At 42.2% G+C, this 23,739-nt stretch overlaps 1 protein-coding gene across 2 annotated transcripts in view; it reads right to left on the bottom strand.

Annotated features, from left to right (window-relative positions):
• The window catches only part of fhad1 (forkhead-associated (FHA) phosphopeptide binding domain 1), a 37,819-nt gene that overhangs the window by 9,901 nt on the left and 4,179 nt on the right, over positions 1-23,739 (bottom strand). The window contains exons 5-25 of one of the 2 annotated variants that reach the window (XM_046343650.1): positions 23,267-23,494; positions 19,960-20,083; positions 19,741-19,871; positions 19,255-19,326; positions 19,036-19,140; positions 18,592-18,681; positions 18,334-18,420; positions 17,868-18,020; positions 17,236-17,419; positions 16,840-16,910; positions 16,246-16,344; positions 15,850-15,936; positions 15,342-15,612; positions 9,998-10,112; positions 8,536-8,642; positions 7,685-7,844; positions 7,198-7,324; positions 1,720-1,870; positions 1,279-1,358; positions 902-997; positions 323-549 (exon numbers count right to left, since the gene is read on the bottom strand). In XM_046343650.1, the coding sequence (XP_046199606.1) occupies positions 323-549; positions 902-997; positions 1,279-1,358; positions 1,720-1,870; positions 7,198-7,324; positions 7,685-7,844; positions 8,536-8,642; positions 9,998-10,112; positions 15,342-15,612; positions 15,850-15,936; positions 16,246-16,344; positions 16,840-16,910; positions 17,236-17,419; positions 17,868-18,020; positions 18,334-18,420; positions 18,592-18,681; positions 19,036-19,140; positions 19,255-19,326; positions 19,741-19,871; positions 19,960-20,083; positions 23,267-23,494 (2,765 nt within the window). Of the gene's footprint in view, positions 1-322; positions 550-901; positions 998-1,278; positions 1,359-1,719; positions 1,871-7,197; positions 7,325-7,684; positions 7,845-8,535; positions 8,643-9,997; positions 10,113-15,341; positions 15,613-15,849; positions 15,937-16,245; positions 16,345-16,839; positions 16,911-17,235; positions 17,432-17,867; positions 18,021-18,333; positions 18,421-18,591; positions 18,682-19,035; positions 19,141-19,254; positions 19,327-19,740; positions 19,872-19,959; positions 20,084-23,266; positions 23,495-23,739 lie in introns of both variants that reach the window. The other variant, XM_046343649.1, reaches the window with a different exon arrangement.

Genomic DNA, 23,739 nt, shown 5'->3' on the forward strand with positions numbered 1-23,739 from the left:
GTGAAGTCATAGCATGCTCACAGGCCAATACACAGAAACAAAATCCCACAAAACACTGGGGGAAATGGCTGCCTAAATATGATCCCAAATCAGAGACAACGATAAACAGCTGCCTCTGATTGGGAACCATACCAGGCCAACATAGACATACAATAACCTAGATAACCCACCCTAGTCACACCCTGACCTAACCAACATAGAGAATAAAAGGCTCTCTATGGTCAGGGCGTGACAGGCATATTTATAGTAATTTCATGAAAATTCACTATTGAGGAAAGGGATCTAGTTCATGGCCCTGTATTCCCTTCTTTTACTTCCCTACCTAAGAGTAGTCATTTCTCTATGCTGCTGCTGCAGTAGGGTTTCACTCCGCTGGGCCTGGCTGTGCTGTAGGGCCATGCAGCTCCGGAGCAGCTCCAGGTCTGCGTGACGCAAAGAAGCCAGACTGGCCCTCTCCTCCTGGGGCAGGTGCTGCAGGGACACACAACCCTGCAGCTGGCCCTCGCTCAACTCCAGAGCCTCGCACAGCGCCCGTGCCAGATCCAGGTACTGAGAGAGAGAGAGAGAGAGAGAGAGAGAGAGAGAGAGAGAGAGAGAGAGAGAGAGAGAGAGAGAGAGAGAGAAATAAAGAGAGAGAGAGAAATAAATAAAGACAGAGAGAAATAAAGAGAGACAGAGAGACAAATAGAAGAGAGACAGAGAGACAAATAGAGAAATAGAGAGAGAGACAAATAGAGAGAGAGACAAAGACAGAATGAGAGGAGTAATTAATGAATAGTTGAATCAAGTAGGTGCTGGGCTAGGACAAATATCTGCACACCCTGTAGCTCACTTGGGTTAGAATTGAAGAACACTGTCATAGCCACCCACACTCTACCCCTGAGAGCATCCTTCCACTCACTGTCCTCTCGCTGAGGTCCAGGGCGTCTGATAGGTCCAGTCTGGCTATGCGCTCCAGGGTCTCCTCCCCCAATGCTCCATGGAGTGGCCAGGCACTCTAGATTGAAATGATCATGTAACATATGACATTACACAATACTAAGTTGATAATCATAGTCATAGGCTTTAAGATGAATTTCTCAGCAGAGTGAGTATTGGGACGTGTTCATCGGGTGCATTTAATTAAGAACTTTTAATACATTTTGCAATGGAAAAAAAAGTAACCATCTGTCTTATGTAACCATACCAAACGTAACATATCATACTAATTTGAGTTCCCGGATTTATGTTTACTATGTTACGGTTAGTCTATGAGACCAGGCTGGGTCAGGTGCTTACCACTGCAGACCTCGGTGTGCTGAGTTTGCTCGTCTCACTCCCTGCTTGTTTCTTAGGTGCCCCCTGCTGGGTGAAGCGCTCTGAGGGAACAAACAGTTACCCAAATATCAGAGAAGAGGAACACTTTGGAGGACACAAAGTTTTATAGTCTCCTAAGTCATTTAAATAAAATATATAGACAATGTACAATGACATTGACCAAGGCATAGAGATAGGGAGCAGCACAAAAGCAGCATATTTAAGATTTTTTTTTAAAAGTATTTTCCCTACTTTAAAAAAAAATGTTATCTGAGATAATCTGATATGGGGTCTTAGGGCCCCTGGTCCCTGCCCTAATTAATCCTGCAATAGCCTTTGCCGTGTTCAATTATATCACATGGGAGCAAAACATGCTGTGTGCAGGCTTTCTTTCTATATTCATAGAGTTTTGACTTTGCTTACTCAGGGGCCATGTTTGCTCCAAGGCTCCGATCCTGGCCCTCATCTCTGACAGAGCCTCCCTCTGATGCTGAATCACCTCCTTGTGTCGATAACCTCTGGACTTTGACCCCTGCTTGGCATACTCCCCAGGAGCAGTGACAGTGGCCATTTCCTGGACACAAAGGGAGAAAAAATGACATTTGAATCATATTCTTAAGTCATGATAGGGTCTAGAGTTTTTCCTCTGAGAGGTTCAGCTCAGGATTTCACAACTCAGAAGTAGAGGTGGGAGACAACACTAAGTGGACTATGTTTGTAGCCAAAAAGTCAATTGACATGAAGGAAGAGCTGGATGCATCACCAAATGATTGAGTATGTATATAATGCTGAAGAGTGGTAAGTACAAAGTAGGAGGACGAGTTGAGCCTCTCACACTAAAAAGAAGACCCCAAAGGTTTAGAATGCAGCTGGACACATATTCAATCTCTCCCTATCCCAGTCTGTTATCCCCACATGCTTCAAGATGGCCAACATTGTTCCTGTACCCAATAATGCAAAGGTAACTGAACTAAATGACCATCGCCCCGTAGCACTCACTTCTGTCATCATGAAGTGCTTTGAGAGACTAGTCAAGGATCATATCACCTCCAGCTTACCTGTCACCCTAGACCCATTTCAATTTGCTTACCGCCCCAATAGGTCCACAGATGATGCAATCGCCATCTGGACAAGAGGAATACCTATGTAAGAATGCTGTTCATTGACTATAGCTCAGCATTCAACACCATAGTTCCCTTCAAGCTCATCATTAAGCTTGAGGCCCTGGGTCTCAACCCCACACTGTGCAATTGCGTCCTGGACTTCCTGATGGTCTACCCCAGGTGGTGAAGGTAGGAAACAACATCTCTACTTCGCTGATCCTCAACACTGGGGCCCCACAAGGGTGTGTGCTCAGCCCCCTCCTGTACTCCCTGTTCACCCATGACTGTGTGGCCATGCACACCTCCAACTCAATCATCATCTAGTTTGCAGACAACACAACAGTAGTAGGCTTGATTACTAACAATGACGAGACAGCCTCCAGGGAGGAGGTGAGGGCTCTCGGAGTGTGGTTTCAGGAAAATAACCTCTCACTCAACAAAACAAAGGAGATGATCGTGGACTTCAGGAAACAACAGAGGGAGCATGCCCCTATCCACATCAATGGGACAGCGTGGTTTAGGTGGAAAGTTTTAAGCTCCTTGACCTACACAGACAAACTGAAATGGTCCACCCACACAGACCGTGTGGTGAAGAAGGCAACAGCGCCTCTTCAACCTCAGGAGGCTGAAGACATTTGGCTTTCCACCTAAAACCCTCACAAACTTTTACAGATGCACAATTGAGAGCATCCTGTCGGGCTGTATCACCGCCTGGTATGGCAACTGCACCACCCACAACCGCAGGGCTCTCCAGAGGACGGTGCGGTCTGCACAACGCATCACCGGGGGCAAACTACCTGCCCTCCAGGATACCTACAGCATCAGATGTCACAGGAAGGCCAAAAAGATCATCAAGGACAACAACCACCCAAGCTACAGCCTGTTCACCCTGCTAGCATCCAGAAGGCGAGGTCAGTACAGGTGCATCAAAGCTGGTACAGAGAGACAGACAAACAACTTATATCTCAAGGCCATCAGACTGTTCAACAGCCATCACTAGCACAGAGGGGCTGCTGTCCACATACAGACTTGAAATCACTGGCTATTTTTATAAATGGAACACTAGTCACTTTAATAATGCCACTTTAATATTGTTTGCATATCTTGCATTACTCATGTATATACTGTATTCTATACTATATATTGCATCTTAACCAATGCCGCTCATCCATATATTATATTTATATATTCTTATTCCATTCCTATACTTAGATTTGTGCGTATTTGGTATCTGTTGTGGAATTGCTAGATATTACTTGTTAGATATTGCTGCACAGTCGGAACAAAAGTGGCAAGAAAAAGTATGTGAACCCTTAGGAAATATCTGTATTTCTGCATAAATTGGTCATAAAATTAGATCTGATCTTCATCTAAGTCACAACAACAGACAAACTAATAAGAGCGTCTGCTAAATGACTTAAATGTAAATGTAAACACAAATTATTGTCTATATTGAATATATAATTTAAACATTCACAGTGTAGGTTGGAAAAAGTATGTGAACCCCTAGGCTAATGACTTCTCCAAAAGATAATTGGAGTCGGGAGTCAGCTAACCTGGAGTACAATCATTGAGATGAGATTGGAGATGTTGGTTAGAGCTGCCCTGCCCTATAAAAACCACTCGCAAAATTTGAGTTTGCTATTCACAAGAACCATTGCCTGATATGAACCATGCCTCGAACAAAAGAGATCTCATAAGACACAAGATTAAGAATTGTTGACATGCGTAAAGCTGGAAAGGGTTACAAAAGTAGCTCTAAAAGCCTTGCTGCTCACCAGTCCACGGTAAGACAAATATGTCTATAAATGGAGAAAGTTTAGCACTGTTGCTACTCTCCCTAGGAGTGCCTGTAAAGATGACTGCAAGAGCCCAGCGCAGAATGCTCAATGAGGTTAAGAAGAATCCTAGAGTATCAGCTAAAGACTTTTAGAAATCTCTGGAACATGCTAAAATCTCTGTTGAAGAGTCTATGATACGTAAAGCACTAAACAAGAATGGTGTTCATGGGAGGACAACACGGAAGAAGCCACTGCTGTCCAAAAAAAACATTGCTGCATGTCTGAAATTCGCAAAAGAGCATCTGGATGTTCGACAGCGCTACTGGCAAAATATTCTGTGGACAGATGAAACTAAAGATGAGTAGTTTGGAAGGAACACACAAAACTATGTGTGTAGAAAAAAAGGCACAGCACAGCACACCAAAACCTCATCCAACTGTAAAGTATGGTGGAGGGAGCATCATGGTTTGGAGCTGCTTTGCTGCCTCAGGGCCTGAACAGCTAGGTATCATCGACAGAAAAATGAATTCCCAAGTTTATCAAGACATTTTGCAGGAGAATGTAAGGCTATCTGTCCGCCAATTGAAGCTCAACAGAAGTTGGGTGACGCAACAGGACAATACACACAGGATGGATTCAACAGAAGAAAATACGCCTTCTGGAGTGGCCCAGTCAGAGACCTGACCTCAACCTGATTGAGATGCTGTGGCATGACCTCAAGAGAGCAGTTCACACCAGACACCCCAAGAATATTGCTGAACTGAAACAGTTTTGTAAAGACGAATGGTCCAAAATTCCTCCTGACCGTCGTGCAGGTCTGATCTGCAACTACAGAAAACGTTTGGATGAGGTTATTGCTGCCAAAGAAGGGTCAACCAGTTATTAAATCCAAGGGTTCACATACTTTTTCCACCCTGCACTGTGAATGTCTAAACGGTGTGTTCAATAAAGACAGGAAAACGTATAATTGTTTGTGTGTTATTAGTTTAAGCAGACTGTTTGTCTATTGTTGTGAATTAGATGATCAGATCAAATTGTATGACCAATTCATGCAGAAGTCCAGGAAATGCCAAAGCGTTCACATACTTTTTCTTGCCATTGTAGGAGCACAAGCATTTCGCTACACTCGCAATAACATCTGCTAACCATGTGTATGTGACCAATGAAATTTGATTTGAATTGACTATGACAGTAGGGAGGTGTCCTTCTATGACCCCAAAGATATGACACACATCTACACCCTGTTACAATTGATCACTAGCTTTTAGATAAAGCGATTCATACACGGGTTGCGAACACATCTCACTGACAAATTATTAATTTAGAAAAATGTAAATGTATATTATAATCTATTATATTTCATTCTCCATTCTCTGGTATCATGGCTATACATCCACTAATATTCCTTTATACAATTAAGGTTTCAGATTTGTGTTTTTGACTCATATCAAACAATGGCGCTTCTGTTAATGCGCAAATCATTTGACTGCTGGCATCTTGCAGGTTGAGATTCTTTTTGGCTGTGCTTTATGAAATGATCCAAGCTGTTACTAGACTATGATGTGTGATATCTTTGTGTTGCTATGAGTGAAATCGAAGGAAATTATATTGACTTGTCAAAAATACATAGAAATGCACCTCCATTGAGTTCAATGACGTTCATTGACTTGAGCTCCTTTCCAGCCAAGTGTCCTTGACTGCAGATCTGTGGCTGATCGTATGAAACAAACTCAGGGACACAACGCCTGTCATTGTGGTCTGTTGTGTGAGTCAGCAAGTTCGAATGCATCACCTACTGACACAATGCAATGTTCCCGATCCCCACTACACTGTAGTGGGCCTATTAACTATAACACAGGTACTAAAACAAGAGTCTGAATGGCTATTTTGTAGAAGTGAGTGAGTGATTGAGTGACACACACACACACACACACACACACACACACACACACACACACACACACACACACACACACACACACACACACACACACACACACACACACACACACACACACACACACACACACACACACACACACACACACACACACACACACACAAATACAGTTTGTGTAACAAACACAAGCCTAAATCATGTCTGGGCAGTACGAAGCTGTTGAGGCCCTCTATTTTCCATTCTGAGAGACAAACAGCAGATAAATGAGTTCCAAGGGGGGCACAGAGGAGTCGTGTCATGTTGTACTGTACTGTTGTTATGGTTTATGACAAGGTGCTGCGAGTGTGTTGTCAGGATGCGAGGCACATGCCATTAAACATAGTGATGCACAATGTCATATAATGTATCTCCTGCTTCTCCAGTGTCCTGATAGGAGGGGGAATAGGAGATGGTCTCTTCCTCTGAGTGTTGATTGTACTGAGTTAGAGGCGTGGCACCACAGCACAAGATCATTATCAGCAGAACCTGTTCAAACTGGCTTTTCTCTGAGGAAACAGAGGCACCCTCCAGCTTTACTGAACCAGACAGCTAAATATCAGACCTCTTTTTTTCAGTAACGTATTCATGTGTATGTGTTGTGAACCTATGATGCTGCAGATTTTTTCCATATTGTTGTGTGCCTCGTGCTTCATTTGATTCCTCTCTTACCTTCAGTTGATCAATGCGGCTGGAAAGTGCAATCCTCTTAGCCCGGTCCCAGATATGTTTGTCCTTTATAGCATAGTCAACTCCTATGGTTGTTGTCTGGCATGATAACCACCGTATGAGTCGATGAGACAGCACATACACATCTGGGACCAGGCTACAAACACCTGGTGTCCCTGGTCTAAATCTAAATCAACCATTTCACCAAAAGCCAGGAGACAAGGCGGCCCTCGAGGACCAGAGGTGTACACCACTAGCCCTGTATTCCTAAAGTGTTTCAGAGTAGGGAGTACAAGGATCAGGTTCCCCCTTGGGTTTACTCATTATAATCTAAAAGTCAAAGCTGATCCTAAATCAGCACTCCTACTCTGAGACTCTTTGTGAATATGGGCCTTTATGTTATTCCACTCGCCTTTGTGTGTGGTGGTATGCAGGAGACAACAGAGTAGTGGACAGGCTGGGTCTGCTCAGGGTTTGTTATCTGTTCCTTCATCTCTCTCTCTGCCCTGAGACTCTTCTCCAGGTCCACCTGACAAATCCTGGTAGGACACAACACATGAGATCAAATCAAATCAAATCATAAAATATACGATAGGACACAACGCATCAGCCCTTCACTACATGCTGGCTGGCTGCTTGCTATCTTAATGACCCTAATATAGCTACTACATTACTTTGTACTTATGCCATTTCAAGGTAAATATATATTTTTTGCAAAAATGTCATTATATCGTGGAGAGAAACCATGAGAGACTTTAAATGTATTGGTTCTTCACATTTGTACACATATGATATTACATTTGAGGATTCCACATTACAAATCCAATGTAACCGATGGGGATTGGTAACCTCACTCCTCAGCTTTAAATGTCTCCCCCCCGCACCTACCTCAGACCTACCTCAATTCATCCCTCACTTTCTCAAGCTCCTCCCCTTTCTGCTCCACGAGTTGTGACATCAGCATTAGCTTCTGAGTGAGAGTGCTCAGTTGGACCCTCTGATCGACGACCAGAGCCTTAAGCTGCTCCAACTGTAGTTTCTGCTGCTCACTGAGCTCCCCTGCAGAATATACACAGTTAAGCATTCACACACACACACACACACACACACACACACACACACACACACACACACACACACACACACACACACACACACACACACACACACACACACACACACACACACACACACACACACACACACACACACACACACACACACACACACACACAAGCGCGCAAAATGTGATCTGAATGTGATCTGACATGTCCAGGTAACTGCCAAAATAAAGGAAACACCAACATAAAGTGTCTTAATAGAGCGTTGGGCCACCACGAGACAGAACATAATTTGGTCTTTTGTTGACGGTGAAAAATAATGTCTCAGGCGCCGCTCCAGAATCTCCCATAAGTGTTCAATTGGGTTGAGATCTGGTGACTGAGGCAGCCATGGCATTTGGTTTACATTGTTTTTATGCTCATCAAATCATTCTGTGAACACTTGTGCCCAGTGGATGGGGACATTGTCATTCTATGGGGGCATAGCCACGGTAGACAATATAATGGCCGGCCCAGCATTTTTATACATGACTCTAAGCATGATGGGATCTTCATTGCTTAATTAACTAAGGAACCACACCTGTGTGTGGAAGCACTTGCTTTCAATATTCTTTGTATCATTGTATCATTATATAATTGACATACTACCATAATATACTGAAGGGATGGATCAACATGTGAGATTGCACCTGTCATGTCTGTTATCCTGGCATTGGCTGCAGCCAGGTCACGACTCAAAGCCACGATGAGGTCACCCTGGCTACATGTTTCCAGCTGAGACTGGGCCAAGTCTGCCCTGGAGAGATGAGAACAAGGAAAACAAGAGGAGTGTATTTTAGTTAACAAACTAGAAATATGGAATGGTTGAACAAAAAGTAAATCTGCACACGTTTCGACCCCAAACTGGGGCTTCGTCAGTAGAATGTTCGACCATGTTTAGCCTGATTAATCCACTTACTCATAAATCCACAGCTTCACTACAGACACATGCACATGCAACCGCACACACACACACGCAGTCCCTAACCCCTAACCCTAAACCTAACCCGTACCCTAACCCTAACCTGAAAACCTAACCCTAGCTCCTAACCCTAACCATAAAGCTAACCCTAGTTTCTAACCCTTAACCTAACACTAATTCTAACCTTAACCCTAAACCCCTAGAAATAGCATTTGACCGTGTGGGGACTAACAAAAAGTCCCCAGTTTGTCAAAATGTTGTTAGTTTATTATCACACACACACACACACACACACACACACACACACACACACACACACACACACACACACACACACACACACACACACACACACACACACACACACACACACACACACACACACACACACACACACACACACACACACACACACACACGCACACAGACACACACACAGACTGAAACAAGGCATACTATCACCATATTTGAAAGAGACTGTGGTAATATGACCACCTAAATTAGCTGTAAAAAATAAGTCTGCATGATCATTAATCTAAGATGTAAAAGACACATTCTGCACTGTAGCTGTACTATACAGTGTGTTCAGAAATGGACACCAGGGACTCTCATAGGCTTATCTTTAACTGGAATGCAGTGGCACACATGGGATGGGATAAGAAGACCTCAGATTACATTTAGGAATCAGTGCCTGGGCCTTCAGAAGTAATCCTCCGCTTGGTTTGAGACAAGAGGGTAGATTCACAGACTGATCCCTATAAGGATCATATATATCAGAGTCATTATATAAGAAAAGCATGAGTCATGACTCACGCATATATTTCTGGCCTCATGAATTATTCATGAGGAAAGCACAGTGTGAGCATGGGGATGTTTGCTGAGTGATGACGTCACTCCTTTGTGCAAGATAGCAAGAAATACCATGGTGTGAATACACAGAGACGGCATCTAAGGTGAATAGTGAACAGTTTGAGTGAAGTAGTTTTGTAGTTTTGATTGTAAATCATAATGTATGCATCCTCCAAATGTTTTAATGTTAAGGCATCAAATTTACTATAAAATGTGGTAAGGTCCCTCTAGTTAAATGTCAGTAATAGTCTGTGCCTATTGGGGAATGTTTCCACTATTTAGTCTCATCAATAATGAGGCCATCTAATAAGTTGAAAGAAAATCCCAAAAACCCTCTTTACCTGAGTGAAGTGATATTACCCTCCAGGGCTGCTACCTCTGAGGCCTGTTTAGTCTGTGTCTCCAGGGGACTGGTACTCATCACAGGCCTACTACTCTCCAGATTCCCCTCCAACGCTATGGAGAGTTAGAAGACATTATAAAGGCTCATACATGGTTAAAACAAGTTATAAAGCATTATATCTGCACCCTGTAAATATTTAAGTATCAGATTCTCTGGATCCTTCCTGAAAAATAGACACCAGCTGGTCAGATTCAATGTTCACTTCAGCCCTTCCAGAACCACATGTACAGGATCCCCACAAGGCTCTGTCATCTTGCCGGTGCTATTCACCCTGTACACAGACGACTGTAGGAGCTCGGACCCAGAGATTACGTTCATTAAGCACTTTGATGACACAGTAATAATAGACAGGCAATCCAGAGGGGCGCCTCCAGGCTGAAATCGACAGGTTTTCACTGTAGTGTAACCAGAACTACATGGACCTCAATGCAACCAAAACCAAAGACCTGGTCATTGACTTTAGAAGAGACCAACCTACCATCCCAGTGCTGGAGGTTAACGGACGCATCATTAAACAAGGGGAAGACTACAAACACCTAGGAATCATCATCAACAACGAGCTCTTCTCCAAAAGAAGCACTGAACAAATTCACTCAAAATTTCAACAACGCCTGTTCTTTCTACAGAAATTGAGGAAGTTTAATGTACACCAATCAATCCTCCAAGCATTTTATAACTTCTTTACAGAATCCATCATAGCTTTTAATGTTGTAGGGTGGTTTGGTGCTCTAGGGAACACAAGCCTGAACCCACTGAACAGGGTAATACGAATCAGTGGGAAGGTCATTGGAGCAAGCCAGGACCCCTCAGTGACATTTACAAAAAAAGAGGGAGGAAGAAGGGGGAACAAATAGCTTTTGACCTGACACACACAGGTGTAGAGCTCTCCCATACAAACTGAAGAGATCAACTTCTAGTTTTGCGCCAAAAATGGGGGAGCAACCTCTGTCTGGTGGAGTCCACAAAGCATATTGCATGTAACAAACAGTTACATGACCTACAACATAGTCAAGCAAGTTCATGTTTACGACATTTTCGGACCACTAATCAACTATTGATTTAGAACCACGGAGAGTTACCGAGTGTAGCAAAGAAAACAGGAGCTACCTTCACTATTCCAGCACCATTTCAATTTCAATATTTCAACATCATCAAATCACCTATGCTTATTCTAGTACAGTGGCAACTGAAAGATACCAAAACAATTTAGTCCAATCAACTTAAACTAAATAGGATGTGGCTGTCGATGGTTCTGATTTCTGTGTGTCTGTATGCGTGTAAGTAGAACAAACATCTTGACTCACCAATGTCTTCCTCCTCTCTTTCATGTTGACGAAACGGTTTATTTATCTTTTTTGTTGTCCTAGGCTACCTGGCTAAAAATAGCTTAAACCTCTACGGGATCGGTTCCCCCCCCCGTGGGACGGTTGAGCTAATGTTGGCTAATGTGATTAGCATGAGGTTGTAGGTAACAAGAACATTTCCCAGGACATAGACATATCTGATATGGGCAGAAAGCTTAAATTCTTGTTAATCTAACTGCACTGTCCAATTTACAGTAGCTATTACAGTGAAATAATACCATGCTATTGTCTGAGGAGAGTGAAAATGTATTAATAAACCAATTCAGCACATTTGGGCAGTCTTGATACAACATTTTGAACAGAAATGCAGTGGTTCATTGAATCAGTCTAAAACTGTGCACATACACTGCTGCCATCTAGTGGCCAAAATCTAAATTGTGCCTAACCTGGAATATAACATTTTGGCCTTTCTCTTGCATTTCAAAGATTTTTAAAAAATGGGGAAAAAACTCATGTTCTTTGTATTATCTTTTACCAGATCTAATGTGTTATATTCCCCTACATTAATGACATTTTCACAAACTTCAAAGTGTTTCCTTTCAAATGGTATCAAGAATATGCATATCCTTGCTTCAGGTCCTGAGCTACAGGCAGTTAAATTTGGGTATGTCATTTTAGGCGAAAATTGAAAAAAAGGATCCGATCCTTCCTTTCATGGGCAACATTAGTCTTCTACTGTACATCTAGCTACATTTTGAATGTTCATCCTCTCAGGCCAGGGGCATAATGTATGAATTAATGGCTGGATCAGAATCACTCTTATAATCATTGGCCAGTACCCCTATCTCTATCTCCATCCATTTAATTTAGGAAATGGCTATTTTTTTGCTAGCTAGCTAGCCAAAGGAGGACAACAACACAACGAAATGCAACAATTCAAGTTGTTCCTGTCAGTGGCACATGCTCTCAATGTGATTTGATAGGAGTGAAGCCAAACCAAACTGGCTTCCATTGACACTTATTTTGGTGTGCCAGGACCCTTTACACTTAAGCTCACTCAGTTTAGCTCAACGCTGATTGGCCAAATGCTCATTGGCTTCCCCTGCATTCAATGCTACGGGCAGCAACAATGTAATGATCTTTTGGACCAGACAGAATCAGATAGATGGTCTACACATACAGAGACAGAGGGGCACTGTTTCGCTCGCTTGGATGCTTTCCGGTGAGATACATTAATTGAAGGGAAATTATTAAACACAGAGACAAAAGAGAAATTATTATTAAAAAAAAATCCTGGTCAAATATTTGGGGAAGCCTGGCTTCCCTTGGCATCCATGAATACACACCACACACCACTGTGTGTGACCACTGTGTGTGTCTATGTACCAATTCGTCACCACACATGAAGCTCCCTCCCAGGAAATACAAGTTATTTGCATTGCATTTTGAATAGGTAAAGTGTTACTGAGTTTATTTCGCACCCAGTAACACCAAGTGTAACTATGCATTAATTGAGGAAAATATGTGCTTCTAGCATTGCCCTTTAGTGTTGCATTACACGTGACTGTCATCTAGTGACATAAAATGGCACTACCTTGCATTAAGCACACTACTGTGTCAAGTGCTGTTTAATTTAGACTTGTGGGAACTGACCAACAGTGCCTTCAGAAAGTATTCATACCACTTGACTTATTCCACATTATGTTACAGCCTGAATTCAAATTTGATTGAATGTATTATTTTCTCACCCATCTACACACAATAAACCATGATGACAGAGTGAACAAATGTTTTTAGAAATTGTAACATATTTATTGAAAATGAAATACAGAAATGTACATAAGTATTCACCTCCCTACAATGCTTTGTAGAAGCATGTTTGGTAGTGATTACAGCTGTGAGATTTTCTGGGTAAGTCTCTAAGAGCTTTGCACACCTGGATTATAAAATATTTGCACCTTATTCTTTGTATATTCAGTGTATATTTGGTCTTGTGTTTAAGGTTATTGTCCTACTGAAAAATGAGCTCTATTACGTTTATTTGTATCCCCCGAAACTCCCTAATCCTTGCCGATGACAAGCATAATCATAACATGATGCAGTCACCACCATGCTTGAAAATATGAAGAGTGGTACTCAGTGATGTGTTGTATTGGATTTGCCCCAAACATAACACTTTGTATTCAGGACATGAAGTTAATTTCTTTGCCACATTTTTTGCAGATTTACTTTAGTGCTTTCGTGCAAACAGGATGCATGTTTTGAAACATGTTTTTTATTCTGTACAGGCTTCCTTCTTTTCACTCTGTAATTTAGCTAAGAATTGTGGAGTAACAGTTTTCTCCTATCACAGCCATTAAACTATGTAACTGTTTTAAAGTCACCATTGGCCTCATGGTGAAATCCCTGAGTGGTTTCCTTCTTCTATGGCAACTTTGTTAGGAAGGACGCCTGCATCTTTGTAGTGACTGGGTGTATTGATACACATTCCAAAGTGTAATTAATAACTTCACCATGCTCAAAGGAACATTCAATATCTGCATCATTTTTGTATAATTAAAAAAAAATTATTTAACACTATTATTGCACACAGAGTGAGTTCATGTAAATTATAATGTGACTTGTTAAGCACGCTTTTACACCTGAACTTATTTAGGCTTGCCAAAAAAAGTGGTTGAATACTTATTAGCTTTACATTTTTATTCATTTGTAAACATTTCTAAAAACATAATTCCACTTTGACATTATGGGGTATAGTGTATGTCAGTGACACAAAATCTCAGCTGTAACACAACAGAATGTGGAAATGTCAAGGGGTGTGAATACTTTCTGAAGGCACTATATATGGATAGGGCTAAATTGAAATGTTTCTTTTGGAAGAAATAAGAAAAGCAAATGCATAACCATGGTAGCAATTGAAAGGGAACCGTTTGGAGATTATGGGAAAATTATTAGACCAAAAGGTAAGGACACAACAATTAGAATAACACATGACTGAATCCAAACATTACACTGGTGATTTTATGTACATTTTTACACTTACTACACTTTACGCAGCATTTGTAGATAATGAAATCTGAAAATACTCTGGATACATTCAGTAACACGATACGAGTATTTCCGTAAAATGTGGGGTAGATGCAACGTAAGACAAAAAAACTACTATGGGTTTGAGTGAGAGGGCTAACTGGCGTCTCCAAGTGCCCACACACCTCTCCAAAGTGTGCACAGTTCCTAAGCAATTTCAATGCACTTTTATGACTCATAGAAGAGTCTGGAATATCAGTACACTAGTAGTTGTTTCATTTGGAACACAACCCTGCCATCACACAATTACTGTTGTTGTTTACACAATCCTAAAACAGACCATTATAAACCTCAGTCTGCATCAGGTGGGCATCAAGCTTATTCTGTTGTCAACATCCCTAGCTGAATTATAAAATACAATCTTACAGTGCTAGACTTTCACAGGGCAATTCAGAGAAACAGATATTCATTTTGGTGCGTATAGAGAGGATTCATGCGTGCATTCGTTCGTGTTCAGTGGCACATTTTCTTTACAATACACAAAAATAGGCTCATTCTGTTCAGAACATCCCAGGGTATGAGGCCAAGTCATCGTGTAACTGTACATCAAAACATAGTGATCCTAAACGTTGACACTGTATCTGACATGAGTTTTATGACATGGAAATGTGAAGTGCACATTTGGACTCACAGGTGTTTGGCTTGCTTGTATGACATAAAAAGCGGTATTTATTATCATCCTCAACGTCTCATATTTCAAAATACAGTCCTCTTAATTTACAGCATTTCCCTCACTCAGACATTTTTTGGTACAAAAGTTACCCAATTATTTGTTGTTAAAGATGCCCTGTATCCAGACGCCAATTTTTTCCCCCAGGCTTCTAGCGTTCTCCTAGAAGAACAAGACCAACCAGACGGCCAGACAGACCACTCCTTTGAACCCCCCCTCACCTCTCAGCTGTCCAATCAGCGCTTCCCTCTCCTCCTCCAGCTCCTGGGCTCTCTGTCTGCTCTGGACACAGCGCTGCTCCAGGGCCACGATGGTGTGTGCGTGCTGCCGCACCTGCTCCCTGTACTCGGCCTCCCAGACCCTGTAGCGCTCCTTCTCCTCCTCCAAGACCTCCTTCACCTTATCCTGCCACTCCTCCTCCCTCCTGCCTGCCTCCTCCAGCCTGGTGCACCACTCGGCCTCCTGGGTCTGTGCCTCCTGCTGCAGTTTAGTCTGTTAAGCGAGAGAAACACGTAGAGAGTCGGTGGATTGTAACGTCTGTTTCCTGGTGGACACTGTGCATGCTAGTTATCAGTTTCAGGTGTTCTCCTTGTAGATGCATCTTTATGTAGCTTTATCACCGGCTATTTACAAAACAAACAGACTGATGGAACCAGCATCCACAGTGTTCTCGAAGGACCTGGACTAGGGGAAATTGGTCAAAACCATCTCAGCACCTAGCCCCCTCACCTGGGCTTGTCTGAGTGCCTCCAACTCCTCCTTTAGCTCCTCCAACTCCTTCTTCCTGGCCTCTTCTTCATGCTGTGCCACAGCCATCTACAATTGAAGTAAGGGGACATAAAGATGTGCGTCTTTTCGTGGATGTCAACAAAGTATTGCTATTGAATCCACTTTCCCAGTCATGTACATGCATTTTTATGTCAGTTGTTAATAGATATGGAGTGTGTGTGTGTTTTTGAGTGTGTTTGTGTGTGTGTGTGTGTGTGTGTGTGTGTGTGTGTGTGTGTGTGTGTGTGTGTGTGTGTGTGTGTGTGTGTGTGTGTGTGTGTGTGTGTGTGTGTGTGTGTGTGTGTGTATAAGTGTGCGTGGGTGCCCGCAAGCATTCATGTGTGTGTGGGAGTCAACCTGCTGTCTCTGCTGCACCAGCTCCTCTCTGGTAATGCTCAGAAGCTCCTGCAGCTCTCTGGACTTTGCTTCTCTCACCTGGAGCTCCTCCAGGTCTATCTGCACCCCCGAAAAGACACAGTGACCCTATGACAACTAAACAACCCTATCAGCCACATCATATGTGCAATCTCTCTATACATCACATTAAAACCACTGATGGGAAAATGAGGCCTTAGATAGGAAAACCTACCACTCAAACTCACTGGAAGCTTATTGATAATGAGAGTGATCTTCCATTGGGTTACAAATACATCAATGATTATCCCATTTGTATACTGGTTTTGGGCCTATTTTCAAACAGTCTCAGAGTAGGAGTGCTGATATAAGATCAGTTGTGCCTTTTCAGAAGACATGTAAGATTATACATACAGGGATATCCTGATCCCAGAGCTCTGAGATGCTTTGTGTATACAGGGCCTGATGTCTATTCTTACTGAATTTTCTTAGTTGATTATCTACTCCAGTTCTGTGTATGTGGCTTACAGAGCAGAACATTCACCAACATTTTTGAGTCAGTGCAGAGCAAAGTGACAGCGCACCAATTCTACCTACCTTCAAACGCTGAAGCTCCACTGTGTAACCCTGATGCTCATTGACCAGGGTTCTGATGCCACTCAGGACTCCTGTGGGGAAACAAAAAGGATATTAGATCATATGGACCCCTTTGTGATTTTAACCCATATATGGACCATAGTATTACTCCAGTCCCCTAGTACCCGTGTGTGTGTGTGTGTGTGTTAGTTAGTGCACCCTTTAATAAATATCTCTTAATTTAAGACAGGAAAACGACTTTTGGATTATTCCATTACTACAGTGTTTTTCATGCCTTGTCCTGTGACTTTCCAGGAACACTGGAACACTGATTTACCACACAAATACATAATTGACTATGTCAAGAAGTACAAATACAACAGCCAAACAAAATGTAAATAGCTAGATTTAAATCACCTTCAGTGAGATGTGAAGCATCTATCCCAGCTTCCAGTAGTGCCTGGGTGGCACTCTGAAGCAGTGGGAGCTGGGTAGCCATTATGGAGAGGACTGAAGCCTTGACCCAGGCCAGAGCTGGAGACACACTCTCCTCCTGTAGTGAGGTCATGGCCTTTTCCAGTGCATTTGCCGAGCATGCCTCCTGTAATTGACTCTGTGAGTGGACAATAGACATACCAGCTGTATCTTGTTTGGTCAAGTGTGTGTGTGTGTGTGTGTGTGTGTGTGTGTGTGTGTGTGTGTGTGTGTGTGTGTGTGTGTGTGTGTGTGTGTGTGTGTGTGTGTGTGTGTGTGTGTGTGTGTGTGTGTGTGTGTGTGTGTGTGTGTGTGTGTGTGTGTGTGTGTGTGCTATTTAGGATGTTTGGGTGAAAGTATCAAAGCAGCATTTCAATTTGCTAGGGGAACACTTGAGACAGACAAGTTCCTTGACTGTCTGGTTGAGAGTTGATTTGTGTCACATTGTAGGCTATGTGTTGCATGTATCCTCATTTGTAAGCCACTTTGGATTTGAGCATATTATAATTGACAGATACACACTGTATGACAGTATATCCAAGTGTAGGACTATTCAAATGTGAGGGAGTGAATACCTGACAGGTCTCCAGCCTACTCTTCAGTCTCTCTGTGTCCTCTGCTGCCCCCTCCTGTTCAGTCATGAGCTCCTTCAGTTGTCCTTCCAGCTCCTCTAATTTACTCATCAGGCTCTCTCGCTCTCCTAGCAGCTCTGCCACCTGCTCTAATACCTACAAGGAGCAAAGGTCACAGGCAGTGGTTCAATTATGGATGACCACATTCCTTTGGCTAGCATAGCTTATAGTTTAACACCCCAAGTAAATTGCGGATCTGTTTCCCCAGGTTTTTGGTCATCACAAACCATCATGGCCCAACCCAATGCTTTTCAATGAGAAAAAAATGGAATTGGAATTCCTTGACTGAATTGAAATGTACTCTAACCCTGCAAACCTTCACAATATGTAGCTCTCTGGGACATTTGATATACTTTTATGTTATTAATCAGTCTCTTTTCTATACTGTCAACGAAGAGGTCCCAGTAACCTGCTGGTCTGACAAGGCATCATGGGAAGTGGAGTCAGAGGGTTCAGTGGGTAACATCATCAGCAGCTGGTCACGAAGGTGCTCAATCTGAGGCAACAAAAAAAACAGTATTTAATTCCCTCACTTCGCGCCATTTCAGTTTAAGTCAATCATACTCATGATGTCACACTTTCATTTCTATGAGGAAGGATATTTCAATTGATTTGTGTAATTATCTGGAACTATAGTTAGAGAAGCACTAGAATTCTTTGAACTTACCTGTGCCTGCACCAGATCCAGCTCAGCTTTGCTCTTCTTTTGTTGTGTGTGCCTCTCTGCCTCAGACTCCGCGAACATAGAAGCTTGCTCCTGGAGCACACCATCGTAGGAGTCAACCTAGAGCTTTGGAACTACACTGTATTCCAATTTCACAAAAACTATCCCACTAGGTCTAACTACATCATATCCTCCATATCATACATCATATAACTCAAATTTCACACTGACGCATCAACATGATATACTGAATGTGAAACTCTGAAACTCTAATCTCACGTTAGGATTTGCCTCTGTAAAAGCATCACATTTTTATACACTCTAATAAAAAAGACTTCTGAATAGAACAATAGAGGCTTCTTCTCGAAGATAGAACCCTCAAAATCCTATTTCCACCCACGATGCCGTAATTTTCCTAAATATAAAACCATGACATGAAGTTCTAACCCCAATTTTCTTTTCCAGTCTGTTTTTTAGCAAGTCCCTCTCTGTTGTTTGGAGCTCCAGGAGCCTCTGCTTATCCCTCAAAGCAACCTCCAGCCTCTCAACGCTCTGCAGATAACATGAGAGAATGAAACAGGGAGGTATGGAGTGAAACAGGGAGGCATGCGTTCTTTATCTATTTACGTTGAAGAGTCAAACATGGTCAGAGAAATGGATATCTACCTTCTTCAGTGTCATCAACTCATTTTCATGGTTGAGTAACTCCTCCTGGTGCTTCTTGCTCACTTTGGAGAACTGGGGGACAGAAAGACAAGAGAGAGGAGAGAGGAAAGCTGAAATGAGCTACAAAGGGCAAGTGGTTGATAGGAAAAGTGGTCGACAGGAAACCTTGAGGCAGATGAATGTCTGTGGCTTAAATATGGCAGATAGAACAGCAACACCTGCATAGCTACAGCACAGTATTTCTCAGTTCAAGTAGTTGGGCCTCACGAAAGATTCTGGTTTCGACACTAAATCATCTCTGCAATCATTCTCAAAGGACATGGATATCATTCAGCCATAGTAAAGTCTTCAAATAAAATAATTTTTGTCTATAAATGTTATTACATTGAATTACTTTATTAAAGTCAAAGGAAAATTAAGAATCTGGACAGAAAGAACTGATTATATGACTAGATTCTGAGAAATATACTCAAAAACAATGGAGACCTTGGTGGCAGCAGCCCCCAGTTGGATGTCCTTGTGTCGGATGTCCTGCCGGAGTCTGTCCACCTCAGATGCCAGTTTCAGAGCCTGCTTCTCCCTCGAACTCAGGTCTCTCTGTAAGCTTCTTACCAGACCTAAATGGATACCACTTAGTCAGACTGACACTGAAATCCATGGGCACACAGGCATGCACATGCCACAAGTGCACACACACACACAAACCTGAGGCAGTGCTGCATTCCTTCTTCAGTCTCTCCATCTGACCTCTTAGGTTGGAAATCTTTAGGTCTCGCTCGGTGACGGAATGCCTAAACACCTCACTGGAGCCCCTCTGCAGCTCTACCATCTTAACAAAGTATAGGTTATAATCAAACAGACTCATTATTACAAACTCTCTATACCTCAATGATAACATTGAGGGGAAACTATTTTAGAATGGCACTTTAAGACACTCCCAGAAACAAAACAAAAATAATGGACATTGTCTGGTGTTTGGGGCGGGTACAGAGTATGAAAATAAACTGCAAAAGGAACATTATTTCCTCGAGATAGAGAGAGATTTTTAAAGTGAGAATTTGACAGAAAATGCCACAAATCTCTCTAATTCAGATACCAGGATACCGTCCATCTGTATGGGACATGGGCTCAGGGAGAGAGTGGAAAGGTCAGAGAGAAGGACATCACTCAACATGGTCACAGCGATGGGCGCGAGAGCAGGGCCATTGAGATCGAGATTGCAAGCCCGAAAGACTGAAGCTACGGATACCACCCACAAACAGACGAGCGGCCAGACCACCACCAACCCTGACATCTAGACTGAGCTGAAGGAGCTGAGAGACATTGTGCACAACATGGGAGCCTTCGTGGGGGAACAGAAAACTGAATTGCAATGCCAAAAAACACAAAGTAGACAACCTAGAGAGAGAAAATGCAGGTAATGTCAGAATATACCCAATAATGATCCATGTGAAAGAAATAATTGATGTAAATTGCACTTCCAAGTTTGTTAAGAGATACCAATAGTAATATGTATATTGATAGTTTAGACTGTTGAATGAACTGATATTCCTGTCCTTTCATGTTATTTCAGGCCAGAGTGACAGCCAGTGAGAGTGGGAACAGGCAATAAAAAGAGGACATTGATACAATAATACTATATTATTTTTGAACTGACACAAGCCTTCAGGTCCCAGTCAAAGTCATCACAACATGAGCGGTTTAACTCAATTAAAGTGTCTGTTACCACAGTGTTGGAGGCCAGACAGCGAGAAGGAGGTGGAAGAACTGAAGAGAGAGAATGTAGCTGACGAAAAAAATGACATGCAAGCAGCCAAAAGCACAATGTTAGTTTAGGCCGACTCAATACGTTGATATTCAGTACAATGCACCATTTTGTAGAACTAATATTGAATCCCCTTTTAATTACAGTTCAAATTAGCCACTTGATGATTGAGTGATGCTGATCCAATATCCAGACGTGAATATACTGTTGGGTGGTGCTCCCGTTAAAATGAGATAGCCTTCCACCGCATTGTCCTTGCTGTTACTGGATCGTTCCACGAACAGAGTACATTTTGGGGAGTGTAACTTGGTCAAAAATAAACTATTCATTTCACCTCCTTTTAAAATTCCGTCACAAAGAGCACATGTTCAACTTCATAAAGAACATGTTCTCCCATCTCAAGGTGTAAAAAAATAGCTATAGTAATGCCATTAAAGTAGCAGGGTTGACAGTAACAGGGCTGAGGTATTCATCTTAAATCAGCCACGAATCCCCTTGTTACAGGGGGAATGGAAGCTTGTTGTCTACATTGTTTATTTTCTTTGTGTATTTACATTTTCAACTTGCAAGTCTAAAGTGGCAGCCAGTGAGTGGGAAGTTGATCTGGCATAACTCAACTGTTTTGGGCATAGAATAGTTTGCTTGTTTTAAATGGTAGAACTTAAAACTGTATCAGTGTGTCTTTTCATTCTGTTTTAGCCTTGGAGGCCAGACTGAGTGCCAGTGAGAGGGGAGTGGAAGACCTGAAGAGAGAGAGTGCAGGTAAACAGCAGGGTTGGGGTCAGTTAGAAATTAATTTAATTAAATTAATAAATTAAATCCTAATTTAATTAAATTAATCCCAACTCAAAGACATCCCAATTCAAAGAAATTCAACTGAGACATGAAATGTGAAAGTCTCATTCCTTTGACCCACTGGGCACAGACACGGGCACAGACAACATTTATTTTTAGTCTAGTTTTGATTTACATTTGGTTGAGTTGTCAATTAATGTGAATTCAATGTCAAATCAACAAAACATTTCACCATGTCATTGGATTTATGTTAAAAGTTGGGTAAAAAAATATGAAACTATTTCACGTTGATTGCTTCTTTCAAATCCAGCCAGTTTTCCACATTGATTCAACATCCTTACATTGAATTGTTTGGTTGAAAATACAAAGATACAGGTGTCCTTCCTAACTCAGTTGCCAGAGAGGAAAGAAAGAGTTTAATGTATGTGATAGGAGAAAACTGAGGATGGATCCACATTGTAGTTTCTCCACAATACTAACCTAATTGACAAAGTGAAAAGAAGGAAGCCTGTTCACAATACAAATATTCTAAAAATATGCATCCTGTTTGCAACAAGGCACTAAAGTAATACTGCCAAATATTTGGCAAAGCAATTCACTTTTGTGCTGAATACAAAGTGTTATGTTTGGGGCAAATACAATACACCATATTACTAATTTCAAGCATAGTGGTGGCCGCATCATGTTATGGGTATGCTATGGGGCGGCAGCGTAGCCTAGTGGTTAGAGCGTTGGACTAGTAACCGGAAGGTTGTGAGTTCAAACCCCCGAGCTGACAAGGTGACCTGTCAAACCCCCGAGCTGACCTGTCGTTCTGCCCCTGAACAGGCAGTCAACCCACTGTTCCCAGGCCGTCATTGAAAATAAGAATATGTTCTTAACTGACTTGCCTGGTTATATAAAGGTTAAAAAAAAATGGGTATGCTAATCGTTAAGGACTGGGGATTTTTTCAGGATATGAAGATGGAAGATGAATTCACACTTCAGCAGGACAATAACCTAAATCACAAGGTCAAATCTACATTGGAAGACAGTGAATGTTCCCCACTGGCTGAGTTACAGTTTTTACTTAAATCTAGTTGGAAATATGTCAAGACCTGAAAATGGTTGTCTTGCAATAATCAACAACCAATTTCACAGAGCTTGAAGAATATTGAAAAGAATAATGAGAAAACATTGCACAATCCAGGTGTGGAATGCTCTTCGAGAGCTGCCATCGGTGCTCCTACAAAGCATTGACTCAGGGGTGTGAAAACTTATGTAAATAAGATATTTCTGTATTTAATTTTTAATACATTTGCAAATATGTCTAAAAACATGCTTTCACTTTTTCATTATGGGGTATTGTTTGTAGATGGGAGGAAAAAAATGGATCCATTTTGAATTCAGGCTGTAACACAGCATAATGTGGAATAAGCCAAGGGGTCTGAATGCTTGCTGAAGGCACTTTACCTGCTCCTTCATCCTTTGGATCTGCTCCCTCTTGTCATTGATGTCCCTCTCCAGACTGAGCAGCCTGTGTTTGATCTCCTGGTCGGTCTGCTGGCTCTGGGTCAGCTGGTGTCTCAGAGCTGACACCTCATCCCTCAGCCCTGCAATCACCCTGTCCTTCCTCTGGGACTCACTCTCAAACACAGCAAGCCTGCTGATCTCGTCTCCTATCCGCAGCAGCCTCTCCTCCTAGCCAGAGCACAGGGAAAAAATATATTTGCTAGTGGGTAACCTGCTTTGGGTGTATGTTCTTAACTTTTTATTTTACATAATGTCTCCACCATAATTTCCTATGACCGATTTGGATGAAGACTTCTACTTTAACAAGTCAGCAGCTCTGGACATTCTGCTTACTCCAGATCAGGCCCTAATCCCCGGGACTCGAAAGAGGAAGCAGCGGCGAAAAAGAGACAGGTATGGTAGCCTCCTGACGG

The sequence above is a fragment of the Oncorhynchus gorbuscha genome, linkage group LG03, assembly GCF_021184085.1.
Source record: "Oncorhynchus gorbuscha isolate QuinsamMale2020 ecotype Even-year linkage group LG03, OgorEven_v1.0, whole genome shotgun sequence".
NCBI lineage: Eukaryota > Metazoa > Chordata > Actinopteri > Salmoniformes > Salmonidae > Oncorhynchus > Oncorhynchus gorbuscha.